Source organism: Enhydra lutris, unplaced genomic scaffold, assembly GCF_002288905.1.
Source record: "Enhydra lutris kenyoni isolate GAN:26980312 unplaced genomic scaffold, ASM228890v2 scaffoldscaffold5, whole genome shotgun sequence".
NCBI lineage: Eukaryota > Metazoa > Chordata > Mammalia > Carnivora > Mustelidae > Enhydra > Enhydra lutris.
Window position 1 is genome coordinate 36,401,457 of NW_019154089.1, and position 18,630 is coordinate 36,420,086.

At 52.2% G+C, this 18,630-nt stretch overlaps 1 protein-coding gene across 1 annotated transcript; it reads right to left on the minus strand.

Annotated features, from left to right (window-relative positions):
* Positions 1–1,884: 1,884 nt before the first annotated feature.
* LOC111141211 (myozenin 3) lies at positions 1,885–14,970 on the minus strand. The gene is made up of 7 exons (XM_022493617.1): positions 14,762–14,970; positions 12,901–12,962; positions 6,870–7,024; positions 5,897–5,971; positions 5,660–5,795; positions 5,062–5,224; positions 1,885–2,053 (listed from the first exon to the last, which is right to left on the minus strand). The coding sequence occupies exons 2-7, from the start codon at positions 12,959–12,961 to the stop codon at positions 1,885–1,887; spliced, it is 759 nt and encodes a 252-aa protein (XP_022349325.1). The 5' UTR covers position 12,962; positions 14,762–14,970.
* Between the last annotated feature and the right edge of the window lie 3,660 nt (positions 14,971–18,630).

The window sequence follows — 18,630 nt, forward strand, 5'->3', positions numbered from 1 at the left end:
GGAGCCCAACAGTAATCAGAGGCTTTCCTTCCGGCTTAAGCTTTGCTGACCCCACTGACATCTTGCAGCCAGCTTTTAAGAACAGGAACATCTTTCCCAGGCAAGAGCAGGAGCTGTACGAAATCTAATAACGACTAAGGGCTTCTTAGGTATGCGTCCATCACTGTGCTCACCACTGCCCTATCCAGAGGCTTCTGGCCTTGTCCTCAGCTTACAGGTAGAGGGATGGACGCCTCCCAATGAGAAATGACTTGCTCAAGTTCACATGGCTAGCAGTAGAAGTTGGAGCCCACCCCATCCAGCCTCACTTCCCAACCTGCACTTTTCACTTCAAAACCCTGAGGCAGGACACCGTGCTTAGATGGTTCCAGAGTGAGTGGACATTGGCCTGGCCACCCAGTGTGGCAAAAAGGGACAGCCACTGGAACTAGACATTCCCATTTTGGCTCTGGCCCTGAATAAGCCACTTCTTTCGAGCCCGGATAGGCATATCCTGTAAAATGGGACAATACCTTTCCCTCAGGGTTGAACTGAAAATAAGAAATAGGATATGTGGGACCCTACTACCAGCCCAAGCACTGAGGCACCCAATAAAAAGGAGCCGCCACTACCAACATTGTCATTGTCCTCTTCCTCATCAGTTGAACTAAGAGGCATTCCTTTCTCTCCTTTCCTAGCAACTGGATACAGTCCTCAACTAGCGCCGGCAGAGACCAGGACGAGTTTTACCCTGAGGCTTGCACAAGATGGTGAGTGGAAGGGGAAAAGAAAGAAGGGGGCCTTACATGTACCCCACACTGCAGCTGACCTATAAGGTGCCCAGAGGGGTGAGGGGTGCCCCTTCTTTCCATCCCCACGGCCATCACCCAAGTCTAGACCTTCTTTCCTGCAGGCTTCCTGGCCTCTGGTCTTAGTCCTGCCCAATCTTGCCACATAGCAAGACCCATCACTCCCCAGCTTAAAACCTGCCCCCTTCTCCTTAGTAAAGAAACCCCAAAACTGGCCCTCACTGACCCTCTAACACAGCCCCTCCTTTCTCCAGAACATAACCTCCTCCTCCTGTGCGCAATTCCTCACTTTGCACATGCTGGTTCATTGGGCAGGAATGCCCTCTCCATTACCCCCTTTGCCCTCAGTGGCTCTCACTCCTCCTCTGGGGTCCCACTCAAAGTCTCTGAGAAGGTTCCTGGAATCCCACCCCATCCCCAGGGGGCACATCCCCCCCACCATGGCACTTTCTTCCTCTGTCGGCAGGCAGTGTGCTGTCAGGGAAATGAACACGAATTACTGCTTACGAATCTGCCTTCCTGACTGCCCTCTCTCCTCTAGGTCGGGCCTGGGCGTACTCGCCACACACTCCCCCCGGGCTGGCAGGGTGTTCAGCACACAGTACGTACTTAGCAAATGTTTAGACCTGCATCTCAATGCAAGGAAATCTTTCTGATTATCAGAGTTCTCCATAGGTTAACCAGCCACTAGCAAGCCGCCTGGTCGGGGGAGTATAAGCTGGTGTCCGTGGCAGGAAGGAGGGGAGGCATGGATGTGAATTCACTGGTGGCTCGGATGCCGAAAGACACAGACCATGAACAAGTTTCACTGGAATCATCTGGGAGTGTGGTTACTAATAGAAATTCCCCAACTCAGGAGATTTGAATGCTCCAAGTCTAGGGCAGGCCAGAAATCTGTACGCAAATCACCATCCCCAGGAAATTCTGAAACACACCCCATCCGGGGAATACTAAACTTTGTGGCCGTGGAGGCCATTTGTAATAAGGTTTTGTGTGTGAAGAGCCCCTTCATAAACTGGGAAGTGCCATCCAGAAGTCTTGACTCCAAGATGTTACCCAGACACCAAGACAGGGGAATTGAATTTTCGGGCTGGGGCTACAGCTCCTCAGACTCAGGGAGGTTGCGGACCCAGCCCTGCGCCACTCTGTTGAAGCTGGGTCTGAGGCGAAGGAGTTCCAAGCCACTGATGAGCTCCGGGGCGAAGGGGGTGCCTGCTCTGGGAATAGTCTCCCCCACCAGGGGTCCTCCAAAGGGCACCGGGGTCCTGGGGAGAGAAAAGCAGCAGGGGAAGTAGACTGTGTGGGAGAGCACTGGATAGCAGACCGCTGACATGCAGGTCACCATGTGGGGGCCCCTCCCTACCTCCTTCTAGGCCTTAGTTTCCCCACCTATATATGGCAAGGCTTTGCATTATCTTTGACAGGTTTCTGCAGCTCTGCCTGTTCCTTAGCCTGTCTCTAGTGGGGATGGCTTGGTGCTTGGGAATAGGCATGAAATTTTCAAAGATAGAATTGGCTAGTCCCAGGCAAAACTCTAGTTTCCTCTTAAGTAAGTTCCGGAAGGCAGTAGAGCTGGAATGGGGTTTTTCCTTCCTCTGCTCATCTCCCCTCAGGACAATATACACCCAGGCCAGAGAGGGAAGAGAGGGTTAGAAAGAGCACGGAGAATCCAGAGACGGACATGATAACAGACACACTACTTCTCACCTGTAAGACTAGTGAGAAGAAATAATTTGATAATGCGGCAAATTTGGTGAGATGGTGGGCAAAGTTTCACTCAGATACCGCTGGTTAGAGGGTAAATTAGTGCTCCTACCTTGGACAACTTGCAGGATCTTTTCAATCTAAAAAATGTGTGAACTCTGTGAACCAGCAATTGCACCTGTAGGCACAGGGCCTAGGAAAGCATGTGCATGCACAGCAAAAAGAAACGGGCATCAGCAGCGCGTGGCTGCAAACCAGAAACAGCCCGGATGTCCACGGGCAGAACACCGATAAGACAGACGTGTGTTCACGTGGCGGAATACCATACAGCCGCTTAAAGGGAATGAAAAGATCTGTTCATGTTGAGTAGGATAGATTTCAAAAGATCAAAAAGGCAAGCAAGTTACAGAATGAGATACAAAGTATTAAAACGCACACATACATATAAAACAATGCCATTCACTATAGGACTGGAACTGCTGGGAGAAAATGACCTGAAAACGGACGCACCAACCTGACCACAGTGTTACCTTTGGGAATTTGGGAAGGGAACTGGGACTAGAGGATGGTGAACAGAGGGCCCTCTCTTTATTTGTAGTTGCCTGTGTGTGCACGTTCGTGTGTGTGTGTGTGTGTGTGTGTGCGTGCGTGCGCGCGTGTGTGTAAGAGAATATAAGTATGTTATTTTAAACTATTTTGTCATCTAAAAAAAAACTTAAAAAGCATTGCTCATGTAGTGCTTTCCTTGAAGCCTGGGAGCAGTGGGAATGGGGGAGTGCTTGCCCCTGGGGTAGAAAGGCAGGCCTCGGGCCAGGGCCTGGGCTCCAGCCAGGAAAGTGGGTCTGCCCAGACCACCCCGGCTATGGCGGCAACAGCCAGCCCCTGCGAGAACAGGCTGGGCAGTTTCCAAGCTGCACAGGCCTCATGATCCAGCCCTTGTCTGGAAGCCCAGAGCCCTGGATCCTTAACGCAGCTTGGCCACTTACACTGTTGCTCACCCCTGTCTCGGCCTCAGTTGGCTCTTCTGTCTCAAAGGGGGCCTGAGCTGAGGACATTCTAAAGCCCTCCTCCTGCTGATGGGAATGTGTTTCCTCTTGTCCTAGTTGCAGCCTGAGAAGGATGGGGCCAGCCTGGAAGCCAGTACCCAGGACTCAATGTCTTTTGAGGGTACATAGCCTCACAGGTAGGGGCTGAGGGCCCCAGGGGGAAAGAGAACACAGTTTGGCCTGGCAGAAACCCCAGAATGCATGCCAATGGCTCATGGCTCCCATGGTGCCTATTGGGCACGGTTCTTCCCATGGGGGCCCTCCCTGGCTATCAGCTGTTTGAGGGGAGTCCCCTCCCTTCTGAGTAGTCTCTTCTCAGGGCTCATCATCTCCGGGTGTCCAACAGTCTCGCATGTGGTCTGAGCAGGTGCCAGAAAAGCTGGACCATGGCCGCCTCCTGTGGGCCCTCCTCTTTCTCACTTAATGCCACCCAGGCCAGAGGAGCATTTCTCAGAAATAGCATCAGTTCAAGAAAGACAACTGCAGGTGAAATGCATCCCCCAGCCCAAAGCCTTCCTCCAGGGCCAGGCTTCTGTCTTGACTCCTAGGATTTCTCTTTGGGCCCCTGGGGCAGAACACCAAATTTATCCCTTTCCAGTTCTCCCTATTAGCTTTCCCAGCCATTATTTCAGCCTGTAAACAATACCAATACTAATACTAATAGCTCCTGTTTATTGAGAGCTCATTACTTGGTAGAAACTTTGCCTATGGCTTCTCATGCCATCCTCGTGACAGTCTTACAAAGTAGATACTGTAATGGACTCCTGTTACAGATGGGGAAGTAGAGGCTCAGAGCGGTTAAGTCACTTGCTCAAGGTCACACAGTGAGGCGAGGAGTCCTCGCCTGTAAGCATGTAAGCCCACATGAGATAAGCATGTAATGCATGTAAGCCCACATTGAGACCCCAGGCTCTAAATAGTACAGCCGCTCCTCTGTGGCTCTCACATCTGGCGGCCGATGTTTCTCCGCCACTCCCCACTTTGATACACTTCAAAGCCATCTCTAGACCTTCTCTAGACCTTTGAGGAAAGTAAGGAGAAGGCTGAGCTGATCTAGGACTGATGAGATAGGGGCACCACCCAGAGGCACATGCATCAAAGAGAGGGCACACAACAGGGAGGAAATAAGAAACTGGGGTCTGGAGTCAGACAAACACAGACTTGGACCCCGCACCCGCCGCCTCGTTGTTTCGTGACTTTGGGCAGGTGCTGTTGTTCCTGAGTGGGTCCCTTCACTGGCAGAATAGGAAAAAAAATGCAGCATTTCCCGGCCCTGTTGTGTGGAGAAATCAACAAGATGTGTGGCACATTCACCCATTCATTGCCTGTACATTTCTTGAGCACCTACTCTGTTTCGAGGTAAGCATTCGATTGAGTTCTAGCAAGAGCTCAATCCATGGGAAAGTGTTCCAATAGAGCTTGGCATGTGAAAGGGCTCAGGAAATGCAGCCCCTGCCATGCTGTGATGGGTACCTGCACAGCCTAACGATTTATCCCCAAGCTGCCCCCGCCCCCTGCCTTACTTGTTGAAATTTCGATGCTGGGCAAGGCTGGGGGTGTGACTTCTGCCATCGCTCTGGTAGTCCCGGTAGCTGATGAACTCCTGCCAAGGACAGCGGTAGCCCTTGGGGATGGCCGTGTGGTTGAACTTCTCTGGCGGGACACCCTTCAGTGGCTCGGCATAGCCTGGAAATGGAGCAGGGCTCATGGAGGGCAGGTGGTGGCAGAGGGAGGTGGCTGAGTTCTTTTTTTCCCCTCAGCCCCCACTCCTGTCCACCCCACAGATACGGTTGGGGGAGGGAAGCCTGGAGCTGGGATGGGAGGCAGGGGGAATATAACACCAAAGTTGCTCCGGCAAAGTGGACCAATCCTTCCCCATCCCTGGAAGCAAGGAGGACTGGAGCAGGGGAATTTCAAGTTGGGGTGTAGACTCTGGCTCGGTGTGTGACCTTGGGCACATTGCTGCACCTCTCCGGGCTTGTGTTAGGTCTGTGGAGGAGTGTGGGGGTCCATGCGGGAGGTAAACTAGATGCTCTTTGGGCACTGGTTCCTGCCCCATGGTGGAGCACTGCCAGGATCTGGTCCCACAGCCCCGGTCCCAGGACCTGGGGAGGCCCTCACCTGGTGCCAGGGTGCTGGGGCTGCAGGCGCGCTCCGTGGGGAAAGCTGCAGGCTGGGCATCCTCAGGGCCCTGGGATGAGGCTGGGAAGATGTGGAGCTCAGAGCGGCAGTTCTGCCCCTCAGGGCCGTTGGCAACCTGGGCACAGGGGTGGGTGCTCAGAAGCCAAGGACTGCTGCTCAGAGCTGCTTGGCCCCTTCCCCCAACTTCCCCTCTTACAGGGGCTCCCCTCCCTGTACACTCACCGTCCCCAGCTCTGCTGATCCTGTCACCTTCGACCCCAACACCTTCCCCTTGGCACTTCCATCCACGATCTGTGGGGGCAAATAGACCTCAGGGAGGCTCAGTGCGGGAAAGGACCAGGGTTCTCCCTCCACCAAAAAAGGGGGGGAGGTGCATCATCTCAGTGCCCACATCTCAGGGATGGTGAGGGGATGAATTAATAACATAGGGTGCTAATCCCAGTGCCTGGAACAGAGAAATGCTCTCTGTATGTTAGTTGCTATTCTAAAATTGACCTTGGGCACATAAACTTCTTGAGTGTCAGTTTCCTTATCTATAAAATGGGATTAGTGTTGATACTCTCTAGCTTATAGGGCTGTATGAGCCTTAAATGAGATGATACACATGAATTGCTTGGCTAGCAAGTAGGTGTTTTATTGTCTTTACTGTTCTGCATTCTGCCACATCATCCCCTCTCAGTCACCCTCTGTTGAGTCCAGAAACTGAGCAGAGTGTGAGTTCATTTCAAGTAACTGAAACTGCCTGCTGAGTTTTTGAAGCCTGAGGATAAGCCATTCTTGTCACTACTGGCAGACGGTTTTCGGGCCTTTTCCTACTGCTAGGGGCACGAAGAGAAAGAGTTTTGTGTTTTCTCTCTAAGGGCAAGCTCAAATCTAATCTAAATCCTGCTCACTGCAAATTCAGCGCAGAGCTCTTTTGATAGGAGCCAGAATCCCTTCCCTCCTACAGCTTGCCCTGCCCCTTCCACTTCATGTTTTGCATCTGAGGGGAGATACTGCTTTTCTAGAATCACACAGCAAGTCGGGGGCTCAATCTGATAGGAACATCACAGCCTTTCCAGCTGGAGCTGGAGCTGGAGGGACTCCCCAGGGGCCAGACATCATCATCTGGCTCCCTGATTGGCTTTAGGCTAACCACTGGCCCTCTCTGGGCCTCAGTTCCCTTAGAAGCGCAATGGGATGGACTCACCATCCTCGGGCTGGCTGCATACTCAAAGGTGAATCTCTGTACCCGGCGCTGTCTCTTCTGGAAGAGGAGGGATCCTCTGTTGTTGCGTAGCGAGAGCTCTTCCATCATCAAGTCCTGGGGCACGCTCAGCTTCTTGCCCAGGTCCAGCAGAGGGGCTGCCCAGAGAGGCCAGAGTGAGCTCTTACCGCCAAACCCTCAGGGCCCTCGGGGCTGCCTGCCTCTGAGGGCATCGGCCTCCGAGCGCTTGCCAGGGTGTATGAGAATGCCGGTTCCTCCCCACGTTTGCTGACACTGGGAGTCACTGTTCTGGGGACTCTGCCTACCTGGTAGGCAGAAATGACGCCTCAGAGCTTAATTTGCATGTGTTTGACACTCAGTGAAACTGAGCTCCATTTCAGATAGATGTTCTTTGGCCATTTGTATTTATTCCATGAATTTCCTCTGCAGTTCTTTGCCCACAGTGGTTGGAGTCATGGGAAATGGTCAGATTCTAGACACTCTTCTAAAGGTAAGCCAGGGGAGCAAGCTCTGCTGGGGAAGGGGGCCGGGGTTTCTGGCCTGAGCCACTCTGTCCTCATCCTGGGAGCAGCCACTCACTGAGATGGGGAGGGCTGGAGGAGGATGAGATGGGGAAAGATCAGGAGCTCAGGGTTACACATGTGTTCTTTCCATTTTAAAATAGCCTTTTATTATTTTAAAAATAGCGTGTATATATATACATTGAAGGAAGTTAGAAAATACAGATATAAGGGGAACAGAGAAAAATACCATTTCTATCTCCCAGAGGTTGCTACTTTTAACACCTTAATGTATATCCATTCATATCTTTTTCAAAGACTATATATTCGTATGTGAGGGGCACCTGGGTGTCTGGGTGTCTGATGCTTGATTTCAGTTCAGATCATGATCTCAGGGTCCTGCGATAGAGCCCTCACATGCTTTCTCTCTCTCTCTCTAAAATAAAATAAATAATTTTTAAATTTAATTTAATTTACTTATTTGAGAGAGAGCGAGAGAGAGAGCATGAGAGGGGAGAAGGTCAGAGGGAGAAGCAGATGCCCCACTGAGCAGGGAGCCCGACGTGGGACTCGATCCCTGGACTCCAGAGTCATGACCCGAGCTGAAGGCAGTCGCCCAACTGACTGAGCCACCCAGGCGCTCCAAAATAAATAAGTTTTATCAGAAAAAGACTATATAACCATGTAGGAGTTTTCAGCCAAAATGAAGTCATAGTTATACATGCTTTATAACTTGCTTTTATCAGTTAAAGATATCTACCTGGGCAAGTGGACACATTTTTTTTTTGTTTTGTTTTATACAATACCTAATCCATATTCAAATTCCCCTAATCGCCTGCAGAACTGGGCATAGAAGGTTTGAAGAACCTTGCAAATGCCAAAGTAGAGAAGCAGAGACAGAGGGAGCCAGATATGGGAGCGTCCTGCTCATGGGAGAAACTGACCTGAGGTAAAAACTGGGGGCATCGTGAGCTTACAAATGGTTTTTGTTGTTGTTGTTTGATGAAGACCATTACATTTCTTTCTTTTCTCAGAGTGAGGACTCATTATGATAGCCACATAGAGGGTTTCCAGGACTGATGGCTATTCTTAGTAGTTTTGGAACCCATCCATATCCTTTGTGTCCATCCCCCGCTGTCAATACACCCACTTTGACCCACTTCCCAACAAGGGGAGGCTCTGGGAGGAAAGGGGTGACAGAGGGGTGAGGACACCGGTAGGAAAAGGATACGTGTGGACAGCATGGCCAGAGTTGTCCACCTCTAAAATCGGATACACCGAGGTTCGTGTTCCAGCTCTATAAATGGTGTTTAGAGTCGGGAGCCTGAATGAGATCACCAGGGATGTGAGGGAGAAAGAGATCGGAAGCCTGAGCCCCGGGGCTCTGGCGCCCAGACCCAGGAGCTGAAGAACCAGCCACGGAGCCTGGGAAGGGGCGCCCAGTGAGGCAGGAGGAAAGCCAGAGAGTGGTGCCCTGGAAACCAAGTGATAAAAGCATTTTGGGGAAGATGGGGGGCTCACAGAGCCGAAAACTGACCGTCCTCCATAGTGTCAGGGCCTTATTATTGGTCATCTTCACAAAAGTAGTTTCTATGGAGTATTTGGGTGTGAAAACCTTCTTGGAAAGTGTTAAGAGAAAATGGACAGAAGGACATTCTAACCATACCTCGAGGAAGCAGTGAACCAAATCTAGAATGTGAAGTATTTTATAGGGCAGCTGGCCTGGGTTCTTTAAAGGAATAAGTGACCTGGGAAAAAAAAGAAAAAAAGGGGGGGGGGGGGGGGGCAGGTATGGGATGTACAGATTCAAGGAGATTGAAGAGACCCGGCCACCAGATAAACAGTGGTCCTTCTTGGAGCCTCATTAACACAAACTAGAAAATTGGAGAAAGTTGACTGTGGGACTGGTCATTAGCTGGTATTAAATCGAAATTGCTAATTTTGTTCAGGGTACTAACATCTTCGAGGTATGTAAGGAAACGTCCTCTTCATTATTTTCGGTGCATCCTGAAGTGTCGAGGGGATGAAACGACAAGCTCTTTGGGTTTTGCTTTGGGCTCCAGGAACGAAGGGAGGACCATGGGGATTTGCACTCTCTATTTTTGTGTGTTTGGAAGTGAGCTTAATAAAATATTAGGGAGAGAGGGGAGGCGAGAAAGCGTAGACAACAGCTTTGAGGAGTTGCGCTCCACGGGACCGAGGCAGCGGCAGAATCAAGAGGTGTTTGTTTTTAAGAGGGAGAAATAAAAGCATGTTTTTTAGCTGATGGGAAATTTTGACAATGCAATAGAGAGAGGGCAGACTCCAGGACTGGAAGACTGTACTGGAGCAGGACAGAGGCGAAGGGAGGGGAGGGGAGGGTATGGACAGGGAGAGGTCCTCCTCCACAAGGGGAAGGGGAAGGAGAACTGAGAAAGCCAGGTGGGGAGGAGGGAGCTTGCACTGGACTCTTTTGGTCCCCTCACTCTTCTCAGTGCAATAGGAAAAAAGGTCATCTGCTGAGAAGGAGGAGGGGGGAGGAGGCATTGGGAGTTTGGGGACAAAGGTTGCCACCATCCTCTAAGCAAGTTATATGGGACAAGGAGATGGACAGGGCTGCCAGGCAGCATGTGGTGGGGGGTGGGGGCATGCTGGTGCTGTGGTTCAGTCCAGTCAATGGAATCCAGACAGGCTTTTAAAAAAGGAGGCTGATGATTTTTTTTATTCTTTCAGCAAATAGAGAGAACCTCCTGCATGGTAGGGACAGAAGGAGATCCATCGTAGGTTAAGAGGGAAAAAGTTAAGTTTCAGAAGAATCTGCATTCTAAGATCCCACTCATTTATTTAGAAAAACAAGTACTATATGTTTATGCATGCTTTGAAAAATCTGCGCGGAGATACGCTGAGTATCAATAGTGACTATTTACGGGACGTAGGAAGAGGAGGGCTGGAAATTGCACTATTTTTTTTTTTTTTAAACAATGAAAGATACTGCCTACTGAAAGCATGAAAGACTATATCTAAATACATAATAAAAAGTCCCCTAGTATCAGATTTTCGGATACTACCAGATGAATTGAGCTCAATATTAAAAAAAAAAGTTATAGATAAAATCTATCTGATAAAACAGTTCCATTTCTAGGCACTCATTCTTAGGGAGAAAAGTCGAATAAACATGCCTGAAGATAGAGACGGTTGTTGATAGCACTGAGGGTTCAGCTTGTGAAAACCACACCACCGTGTTGTGGGGGTGCTGCCCAGATGCCCTTCATCTGCGGCTCAGGGTCCCAAGTGCCCTCTTCTGCTGAGCACTGCCCCCACTGAGCAGAAGGGCTCAGGGCCCCGAAGCTCAGGACAGGATGAATTCTGCGGAGCCACTCAGGCTCTGGAGCCCCTGCGGGATCAGGCCGAACCTGGGCCAACAGCTGAGCCCACATGCTTGCTGAGCCATTTCCCCTGCCCTATCCTGCTTCCATCATTTCCCTTTTCCTGAGGGCGTGACCTCAGTAAGTCACTCTTGTGAGAATGCTCAGCTTTGCTCCTCCGGGTCCAACCCGAGATGAGCCTGCGTGACCGCCAGGAGAGGGAGTGTATCAGTATACTTAACAGGATGCATGCTTTGGGAGGGCAAGGGTCGGGGAGAGACAGCATACCAGCACGGGAGGGAGTCCCCGCTAGGCTGCTAAGTGAAGGAAAAGGTGAGCTGCAGAGCACGCGTATAGTACTCAGCCCACGTGCACGTGCATTTGTATAAATGCGTTTATATATGAACGGAAGACGGAGTTACACAGACATGCTAACTGTGGTTATCTCCAGATGGTCCCGTTATGAGGGACTTTCACTTTCAAAGTCATTCACATCTGTTTTGTCTGAATATCTTATGAAAGGGATGTATTATTTTGCACCATCGTGCAGTCAAGAAGCTACTCTGGAGACAGAGAGATCTGGAATCCAATCTCAGCTCTAGCAACTGTTAGATATGGGATGGCCTAGCTCCCCTGAACCTTGGCTTTCTCATCACCAAAATGGGGACAACAATAGCTAACGTACAGCATTGTTGTGAGGGTTATATAACAGGAAGCAGGGAAGCTCTTAGCACAGGATCTGACCCAGAGGAAGTACATAATCATGGTGTCTGTGTTATTATTACCTTACAGAGGCTGTCTTGTCATGGTACTTGAATTTCAAAATTGTCTTGAGTTAATACCCTAGCAACAGCCAACAATGGATGCATTTCCAGTCTGGCATAGATGATATGTGCCCACACTTGGGGGACTGTAATTAATTAGTTACTTAGCCAAGGGAAAAGAGAACACATTGCCTGCTTCTTCTAGTTAGAGCATCAATACCTCACAAAGTTGGCTTATGTTAGCACCCAAAATCATGAAATTTAAAAAAAGGAAACTTGATGCCCACAAAAGGAGGCAAGAACACGTGAAATAGGTTAGGACCACTCCCATATGAAGTCATACAAGAGGATGAAATACTTAGAAGCTGCATGGGGCAGAACAGCAGTGGTGTCCTTACAGCACAGTCTGTCGGAGCTCGGGGTACGGTCCATGTGCTCCAGAATCCCCCGGGGCACTTGTCTCAAAGGCGCATGTCCCGCCCCCTCCTCAGGTCCACTGAATCGAGATCCTGGGGGTAGATGCTGGGAATCTGCATTTTTAGCCAACAGCAGCGTTCACTATCATTTGCACTGTAGGGTGAAAGCTCTGACCTGGTTGAATTTGTTTTTAAAATACTTGAAATCCCCATTTCAAGCCTGCGTGGCTCAGGCAGTAAAGCGTCTGCCTTCCACTCAGGTTAGGTCCCGGGATCGAGCCCCAGGTCAGTCTCCCTGCTCTGCTTCTCCCTCGCCCTCTGTGTGCACACTCACTCTATCACCCTCCCAAATAAATAAGTAAAATCTTCTAAACAATTCTTTGAAAATAAGATACTTGCAATGCTCTGAAGTAGGCCAAATCAACGGACTCCAAAATTATGCCGGGAGTTCCAGAGGGGGTCTCATATGGTGATAAACATGTATTTTAACTGATTTCTTCATTGGGTGAGCCAACTTTCAAGTGAAATGGTCTGAGTCACACTGGGGAGTCTGCTTTGGCCAGCCTGTCCCCATTCTCCCTTAACAATTGTCTCCTGCCAAGGGGGCGGCTCCGGGAGACCCACAGTGACAGGAAGCAAGGGCACTTGTGGGGGGGGAGCGGGAGAGCTTGGGACCATAGTTAAGGCTGGAACTGGGACCAGAGCCCTCATGCTCAATTTGGGGCTGAGGTAAGGACTTCGTTAGGCCCAGGGCCCAGTGTAAGGCATTCAGTCTCAGCCTCTGGGTGTGTGGGCATCAGGGCAAGGCCCCTCCCAATACTTCGGGAAGCTTCCCAACCCAAGTGGCAGATTCCACAACACTCCCTTGGGGCTGACCTGGAACTCACACCTGTCTGCCCAGGCCTCAGGCCAACAGGCCCGAGTGGCTACACTTTGAGACCAGGAAAGGATGGGGTCTGAAGAACGCACAAGGGCAGAGTCCGCCTTACCTGGTCCAGCAAGGTCATCTGTGGCAGCCATCACTGGGCCCTTCTGCTCCTTAGGGATCATCCTGTGGAAGAGAGATGCTTGCGAATGGGCGAGCCCCCCTCCACCCCTCCCCGGATGTCCTCCCAGTCCCTGGGACACCCAGCCTCAGCTCTGAACTGCCTTGCCCCTCCCACCCCAGTCTCGAGGAAGGGCTGTCTGAGCTGGACAGGGCTTTGGGGGGTCTCTGTGTACAGAGGAGGAGACTGAGGTCCAGGGAAGGCAAGAGGAGGTGCCAGAGGCCACACGAATCTGCTTCCCATGTTGCCAGGGAGTCACTCTTTCTTCAGGGGGCAATCTCTGGGAGATGAGGGGCAGGGGAGATGGGGGATCTCAAACAAATGTCACCCGCTGATGCAGATGAGCTCTAATCAGAGGCTGAACGAGGTTGAAATCAGGGAGGGGAAGAAAGGATGGGTTGTTAGGCTGGAGCTGTGCTAGGGTCTCCAAGGCTGGTCCTGTCCTTCTGTCCCCAGTACTTGGCTCTGAGGCGTGAGGGCATAGGCTGGTCCAAGAAAGCCGAGAGACCTATCACCGCCTTCCCTATGCCCCATCCCTCAGCCGACCTACAGGGTGCTCTCACTCACCCCTACTCTATCTCCTCCTCCATCCCCCCTCCCCCATTTGCACCTCATGACACTTTCCAGAGACCTTGGAGGAGATTTGCAAACAGAATGAGATCCAGAGCCCCAGAGAACCCCTGCAGGTTCCAAATGCAGATTCCCTAACTTGCCCCAAGCAGAGAAGCCAGAGCTCTTGAGTCTCCCGACAGACTACCCCTGTGCTTTGCTTCCAGGTTTTTCTACACTCCTTCCTTTAGAAAGAAACAGTCTGTCTCCATCTGTACACCACACCCACACACGGCCCCAGGGCAGGGGGCACTGAGTTGGGCAACCTGGAGTCTAATCCTTGTCCCCGACCTCCTCTGTGACTGTGAGCAAGCCACTCCCCAGGTTTGTGCCTCAATTCCTCACGTGTCTCTGTAGCATAAGAAGGTTGGCCTAGATCATGGGATCCATAGACGGGCTTCAGGGCACCCACAATCCCCCACCCCACAAACCAAATCGGATCTGAGCGTGTCTGCAGGCATCTGGGGTGAGGGCCATGAACTGAACTCCGACTGTGACCACTCAGGAGGCCACAGTGCATGGGTCTGTTTCTTGATAAACACTCCCCTTACAGACATGCTCATCCCACTGTCGGGGGCCCCGCTTCCCTCTGCAGCCTAAAGACCTTGAAGTCCCACCCAGAGCCATTACCTCTGCCCACCTTGAATCCAAGCCATCCCTTCCCATTTAATCTAGAATGATCTAGAGCTTAAATCCCTCCCCTCCCAAACTAGGCACCAGGTTTCCTGGAGGCCCCAAGCTCCCAGACCCTTAGCAGGGCCCTTCCTCTGCTTGGGGGCTGGGGCTCTGACAGCTGGCTCATCACCTCTGCCCACACCCCATAGCTCCTCAAGCTCCCCTAGGATCCTGGTACCTGAGTGGCGGGACCACAGTGTGCAGGAGGGAATGTCAGGACCTCAAGATTAACACCTCTGTTGGGAAGCTGAGAGCTGAGTGGTCCTGTAGGTGCTGGTGGTCCTTGGTCCAGTCTGAGCGGCGCACGCCTTTGCAGCCAGCTCTGGCCTCAGCAGACGAGAATCAAGAATCGGTGCTGCCTTGCTGAGGCTCACAGCCTTATTTTGGGCTGCAACAGGATCCAGGGACAGATGCTAAAAGCACCAAGCCCTGGGGAAGACAGGTGCCCCGGCAGCAGGCCCTTGCAGATGGAAGGGCTTGCACACACGCACGCACACACACATGCACACACCAGAGTCACCTGGGAATGGTGAGTCAGTTGCCAGTCACTTGAGCTTGCTAATTGTATCCTTAATACCTAGAACGGGGCCTGATAGGAATTCAACAGCTATTTGTTGAATGAATGAATGGATGGATGGATGCATGAATCAATGAATTTTCCCCTGATATCCTTGCTTGACTTGTTCATTTCTTCTTTCCTGCCTTTATTTCTTCCTTCCGCTCCCTCCTTCCCTCTCTCCCTCCACCTTCTTGCACTGAGTCCCGATGAACGGAAGATAAATAAGGCAGGGCTCTGTCCTCAAGGAGCTCCGCCAGGCCCAAGTCAGACCCCAAAATAAGCCTTTGCGATGCATGATGGGAAATGCTCTAGGAGTACCCAGGGGAGGGTGCCACCAGCTCTGCCTTAGGGGTGGGGGGGTGGGGGATGGGGAAGGCGCTTCCCAGAGGAGACACTTGATCTGGGCCTGGAAGGCTAGTTAGTGGGAGGGAGTTCAGTGGGCAGAGGGGCCCAGGCCTTGCGGGCAGAGGCCGTGTTGTGTGGAATAATATCAGGGGTCCGCAAGCAGAGCCAGAACTTGCCCCAGAGCCGAGACATGGGTTGGAGCGGAGAGTTGAGGCTGGACAGGTGGGCCAGAATCATAGCAGGCTTTGCCAAAGGCAAGTGTGCTTTAGAAAGGACTGCTGAAGAGTTTAAAGCAGTGGAATGGAGTGGTCAGGCTGGCATTTTCTGAATATATCTCTGGGCTGCCAGGTGAAAAATGAGTTGGAGGGGGCCAGCCTGGAGGCAGGAAGATGTGACTGTGGTCAGGTGGGAGAAGGAGAGGCTGCAGGGGACAGGGACAGAGGCCATGGAGAGGAGGAGGAGGAGGACCTGAGGGGTAGCTGGGGAATCACCAGGTCCTGCTCCGAGATGAGATGTGGAGAGTGAGGGAAAGGCCAGTCTGGCTTGAGTGACTGAGGAAGGTGAGGGGGCACAGCTTAGGGTGGCAGTGGCTTCTCAGCTCAGTTTGGGATGAACTTGATTTGAGGTGTCAGGGATGGGAATCGCCAGTAGGCAGGGCGGTATTGTGCTCGGGGAGGGGGTGCTTCTGGCTGAAGATAAAGACTGGGTCACTTGCAGGGAAGCGTGGGCTGGCAAGGGTGCGCTCAGTCCAGGGCGGGCAGCACCTGTCCCCATGTGCCAGGACTGACTGTCCAAGGCTGTATTTCTGACATGTCCTTAGGAAGAACCCGGGGCTCTGAGGACTCCAGGAGCTCCATGCTCTGCCCCTTTGGTTCCTGTGCCCCGCCTCTGCTAGGCCTGAGCTTTTAGAGAGGAAGGCGAGGGATGTTCTCAGGGCAGGCTTGGCCTCACCCGGGAGTGGGGTCACAGTCCCCTTCTCGGGACAAAGGACACCCCCATCAGGTGAGGAGCACTCCAGATGGTCTGGGTCCCAGGCTCATTGTGGTTACCTGGACTCAGATGGGATCACTTGTAGGGATCTTTCCTCCTGCATGGAGCCCCAACCTGCCAGCAGGAATCTCACCCACAGCATTGGGCCCTGACCCAGCTTGGCCCTGCCTGCTCCAGTGACAGTGGCTTGTAGGGAGGACCAGGGCAATACCACCTTGCCCAGCTCACCCTGCACAGATAGGGAAGCTGAGGCTGGCTACGCAGCGGGCTTGCTCAGGGTCACCCAGTTAGTAGAAGACAGGATCAGGACTTCAACCCTGGGACCTCATCTACGGCCTGGCGCCCATTCCCCCTGTGTCAAACATTCCCATCCCTGCAGAGTCCTTCAGACTATCCATGGGGAGAAGGAGGGGCTTTAGACGCAGCTGAAAATGACACAGGAGGCGGAAGGATGCAGGAAGCATTTATTGAGGGCCAGAGATGAATTCTACAGGAGGCAAGAGACAGAACACAGGCAGTCTCTAGTGGGCTAGAGGGGAGGATGTTGGGGGGAAGGTGGTGACAGCGAGAACAGCCAGGCAGAACTGCAGCTTTCCAGGGCTGCCTCCTGCTGGCTCTTTAGGGAAATGCAGGCAGAAGTGGATTTTCTATGCCCCTCTATTAACCAGTGGCCTGATAGGGTCTCTTCTGTGAAAACGGCCCTTAGCCCCAGTCTCCCGTGCTACTAGGAACCCTGAAGCAGATGGGGACTTCAATGTGGTCACTCATCATCAACCAAGCAGGAACACTCTCTTATCTTCCCACTGTCAGGGCCTGTGTTCCCAAGCCTTAGGCCCTAGGCACCCTCTGGGATCACTCCTTAATTCTAAAGACCACCACCCAACTTTCTCTGACCCTGAGCCCAGCTTTCCCTAGTCTTACATAGGGGCTCCAGGTCTAACATCACCTGATGGGTGGGTAAGTCTACCCCTATACCCAAATCACACTCGGTCCCTCACTGTTAGCAACATCCTGGTATCCTTTCTCCCACATCTCTTTGATCCTCAGCCAAGTCCAGTGGCCCACCCCCACCCTCCTCTGCACTTAGTACCCTGAAGCTGAACCTTTAGAGGGCACCACCAGCCAACTCTGGAAACTACAGAATTTAGCCGCATTCCTCCCATGTCCCTCCTGGGGACTGGAATGAGAACCACCCACGTCTAACGGACAGACCAGTCTGCAGCCAGGCTCCTCAGGGTCACTGGGCCCAAGGCACAAGCTAGGCCGGAGTGTAACAGGAAAGAGATGGGGCAGAACAGTGTCCAGCCATCGGGGCATGATATGGATACTGGAGCCTAACTTAAGCATGGGGTATTTCCCAAGGAACAAAAAGCACAGGCAGACTCTAGTCTAATCCCTCACTCACCCACCCATGCCCATCTGCCCCCAAATTCTGCCCAGCCAATCCTCCACCACCATCTGCCTCCCTCCCTAACATCAAGCAATGCATTTCAGGACTGGAAGAGCCCTCAGAGGTCATCTGAGCCAATCCATTTCCTACTAGAATCTCCTCTATGCATCCTGGCTCCTGCTTGAATACCTCCCATAAGAAGGAACTCTTGCCTCCCCTTTTCCAAGTGGGCAACCTCAAACTCAGGGCCACCGGTTAAAGTCATAGGAGAGCAGATAGCTCCCTATCAACTCCTCTCTCCCCAGCTCAGCGTTGAGCCTGGAACCTGCCATGAAAGGGCGCAGGTGAGATAGGTGGGTTGGAGGCACCTACAGCATTCCTGGAGGCCCAAGTCCTGGGGCCGGGGATGTCAGCCATTACCTTCCTGCTCTCCCCCTCTGGCGGCACATAAGAGGCCCCAACAGTCTGAGCCGGGGCTGAAAAAGCATGAGGGATCTGGGAAGAGAAATCTTTCCACCTCTTATCTCCTGAGGGGCCAGCAGGGCACCTTGAGCTGGCCTGGAAGACCTCTCTAAAGGTCATCATGGTAAAAATAGAGCTTCTCTGGGAAGGGGTGGAAAACAGCTGCTCCGTCTGGGACTTGGTGCCAGGCAGGCGGATGGTCAAGCCAGGGCCTGGATAGGGAACGTAGGCTTAGGATCTTGTGAGCACCCCTCATTTGCCAGACTCCAGACAGCAGAGCCAGGAAGGGAGGGAGGAGTATGGAACCCTGAACTGGAGTGAGTCTAGGGGTCCATATTCACCACACCCTGACTCTTTAGAAGCAGGTGTGTGTGCATGTCTGTATGTGTATTGACAGGAGCGGAGGGGAATTTAGACCTGTGCAGATGGTTTTGGCCAAAGTCCCATTAAACAGATAGGAAAGCTGAGGGTCGGACAGAGGAGGGGTCTTACCCAGGGTCACACAATCACTGAATGACAGAGTAAGGGCTACACCCAAGTTTGGATCACTACCCCAGCCCCAAGCCCGGAGCACTCCTCCCCTGACCCCTCGTCCAAAGCGGCCAGACCTCACCCTCCATCCAACCCCCACAATCACCCCCTC